The sequence below is a fragment of the Buceros rhinoceros genome, unplaced genomic scaffold (genome assembly GCF_000710305.1).
Source record: "Buceros rhinoceros silvestris isolate BGI_N320 unplaced genomic scaffold, ASM71030v1 scaffold8001, whole genome shotgun sequence".
NCBI lineage: Eukaryota > Metazoa > Chordata > Aves > Bucerotiformes > Bucerotidae > Buceros > Buceros rhinoceros.
In genome coordinates this window covers 35,889-39,391 of record NW_010393638.1, presented here as the reverse complement: position 1 = coordinate 39,391, position 3,503 = coordinate 35,889, and the positions used below count along the sequence as shown (strand labels likewise).

Sequence of the window (3,503 nt, the reverse complement as noted above, 5' to 3'; positions counted from 1 at the left end):
GTTCAGTGCAAGTACATACTGAGCAAAGCTTTGCACCTTCAAGCAGAACTAAAGAGGGGCTCAACTTTTCACAAACCACAGGTCGCAGCCCCAGGAGGCAGCTGGGTGTTGCGGGGTGGCTGTCTCCTTCCCAATCCTGCACCTTCTTTTGAGTTAAAGCTTTGTAAAGACTAGTCTGGGATCTGGGTCCTGGTTTGTTAACTCTGCCTCATCAGAGCAAACAGATACCCAAGTAAAAACGCCTGTCGGTGGTCTTTGTGCAGCTCGTGCAGTGGCAAGGGTGTAATTCCAGAGGTTAGGTTTAACAGGCATGTGCTGGTCTGATGAATAAGACACACTGGCTTTGACTTAGGCGTGCATGGCTTAGATGAAGAATGTCGTTGTTGTAGCCTTTTTTATTTCTCTGCTCTCTGGTGCAGGATTTATGTCGATGTCACGATACATAACGATGATGTTTAACCGCCTTGTTCACTAGGTTAGTCTCTTGCTCCTTTGACGGATACGTCGGTGTGATTCCTAGCACTGAGCCACCCTAGTGACCCACCTTACAGACAAAGGCAAGCTCAGCCGATGAGGAAAGAAAACCTTCTGACGTGGCGCTGGTGTCTGGGTCTCTCTTGCAGTGCACTTGCCGCAAGGACATGGTGAAGATTTCCATGGATGTCTTTGTGAGGATTCTGCAACCAGAACGTTACGATTTATGGAAACAAGGGAAAGATATTACTGTCCTGGACCACATGAAACCCACAGCTCTGACTAGCCCAGAACTCGATGCCTGGAATGAGATGAAACCGGAGTTGAAGGCTAAACTGCTCCGCAGGTAAAGAGAAAAAAAACCAAAAAAAAAAAAGAAACCATTTGTGTCTGAGCACTGTGTTTTGATTTTAATTGTGAAGATGGTAAACGCTGTAATTCTTAGTTAGGGGTAGTTCAACCTCTTCTGTTTTTTTCATTTTACAATTCCTCCTGTATTTTTCTTGGGTCATGTGCTCCCTCATTGTTCTGTTTCCTCTCAACGTTAGAGAAGCACGTGTTTTCTGAAAGTAGGACGCTGTGTGCCCCCTCACATCTCATCTCTTATCCTGGAAGACAAAAAATCTATAGTAAACATTTATAGCTTCACTTATCAGAAAGCAGGAGAAAAAAACCCATCGATTGCAAACGGGATTTTATGCATGCCTCTCTGTGCTTCCTTTGATCTCTGTATTAATTTTCTAGACGTGTGTGGGGTTTATGTGTTAAGCATGCTTGAATTGGGAATTTGGCATGCTAACCTTTTACTGTTGGAATCTTGCTTTATAGGATAGGAGATGAGGAAGAGGACAACAAACACCGGTATGTGACTTCCCTCATCAACTCCAATGGCTTCATTCTTTTTCCTGTCAAGTTTCTTAAAGCAGTAACTCTGGAAGTGGTTTCCTTTTTCAGTTAGCTTTTTCATGTCTGCTGCCTCAAAAGGGCACAGAAAACCTTTGGATGTCGAGGTTCCTCAGGCTTCGTCTTGGGTTGGTGTAGTTTGCTGAGATTTCTTGTTGCATCGTTAGGGAACCAGTTCTGCTTTTCCATTCTGGAGTGTACGGTTAATCCACGGAGTTAGGAGTGGTGTGTCATGTTCAACTGGTGGTGGATACAGCTAACTGGTCACCAAAGCAGATGGTTAATAAAATGCTGCTGTCCCAGAAATTGGAATTGAACTAGAGTGAGTTCGACATGGGCTGCCGATGGGCGAACTTGCCTTCCTCATCAAGCTTGAAGAACGCGACTACATTCTAGGAAATGGAATTATCGCAGGGCTTTTATGTGCTCGGATGTAAAGCATCTGCCCTTCCCGTACCCTTTTTTTGTAACATCATTCTCATTCATGCTCTGCCTGTTACCTGAAGTGCTTGCAGCACAGCACACGCTTTCTGCTCTCATCTGGTATTTGTCGAATTTCTGGTGCGTTGGCAGCCTCTGGAAATCGGACCGTTTCATCCAGATGTAATATTTTGCTTTTAATTTCAGTTCCAATATCACTTCTTTGAAATCCAGAAGCTTTGAATAGACTTTAGGTTTCTGGGGCCATCTTTGACAGGGACTTTGAGTAACAGTTTAAAAACTGTCCATCTAATTATCTGAGAGCTGGAAGCTGATTTATTTGGCAGCTGATTGACTTAAATGTTCTAGCAAAGAAAAGGATAACATAATCGTGTGTCTCTAGCGCTGGTGTTTGTTGTCTTCCGGGAGTTTCCAGTCACCCAGTGTGGCTTTGGACCGGTGGTCCTGTGTCTTGCCTCTTCTGTATGAACCGGTTCATCCGTTATTTTACAAATGCTGAAATGGGACAGCGTGTCCCCCACTAAATCCGTGCTCTGATGGTGATAATAAATCAGATGTTTGGCAGATACCTGACCTCTGCAATGGTGCTCCCCTCCAGAGGTTCAGTTCCGAAGACGTTTTTAGCTTTTCCTTCTACGGTGAGCATCAGGAAAAGTGGCAGCACCTTGGTCAGGTTTATGCTCTGAGGGCAATGAGTGTCCGAACTCCCTGGCTCCTTTCCTTCTACGTTGGGAATCTCTTTCCTGCCTGTGGCTGTTAAGGGGTGGGTACTTAGATGCACGAAATGTTTGCACAGTGTAAGGTACCGCAGGAACACCAAGGATTATTTTCCCTCTTTGAGCCTATTGCTTAGCAGGGAAGCCTCTCTCTTAACCCGAGCCTATTGTGGAAGATCCACGTACTTTTTTCCCCTTATCTGTTGGTTGTTTCCTAGATTATTTTGGCATTATGCTGAAGCAGTTTTAAGCTCTTGAATGCTGCTTAGTAGTAGTCTCTCTCTTCTGCGTGTCTTGGAAAGGCATAATTTTACTTGAAGACTGACTTTTCTCAGCAGGATGGACTTTACTGGAAGAAGGGGATTCACCTCTGCCCAAACCTCTTCACAGTTGTATCTACTTAATTAAAGTCACTTAGTGATCTCCTCTTCAAAGAGTACAAATGCTGCTTTTTTGCCAGCTCTCAAAAATGTGGCTTTAGAGTCTTCTCTAAGGTCATTCATACTCATTTACCTTGAAAAACTCCACTTTGTTTATTTTATGGCTTCAGCAAGAGACCGTTTTAGTCTAGCCTGCAGAAAGCCCATTTCTGGTATTATTCTGTATTTCTGGAAGCAGTTTCTTTAAATGATGTGCTTTCTGCCTCTTCATTTTTCCACAACTTCAGAGAGAGACGAGCGCTGCAAGAAGATCTTTTTTTATCTACCATGAATATAAAGCTTTGTGATTTAATTTTTTTTTTTTTTTTGCCTGGCATTTCTACACGACAGGAATAAAATGCACACTTTACTAAAATTAGCTTGTGAATTCTCCTGCGATGCTTTCTTCACCATCTACAGAAAGTTCCAGCTGCAATGGGAAAGTCTTAACAGGTTTATCTTCTCCTCCCACCTTGCTTCTCCCCCGCAGAGAAGGTGGTGGGCACTTAGAATATGGGTGAAGAGATGAGTTGAGCCTTGTGGGTTCGGC

At 43.8% G+C, this 3,503-nt stretch overlaps 1 protein-coding gene across 1 annotated transcript in view; it reads left to right on the top strand.

Annotated features, from left to right (window-relative positions):
* Window positions 1–3,503, top strand: part of KDM4B (lysine (K)-specific demethylase 4B) — a 70,479-nt gene that overhangs the window by 41,029 nt on the left and 25,947 nt on the right. Inside the window, exons 8-9 of the mRNA XM_010144923.1 lie at window positions 624–820; window positions 1,303–1,335. Of these exons, the coding sequence (XP_010143225.1) occupies window positions 624–820; window positions 1,303–1,335 (230 nt within the window). The remainder of the gene's footprint in view (window positions 1–623; window positions 821–1,302; window positions 1,336–3,503) is intronic.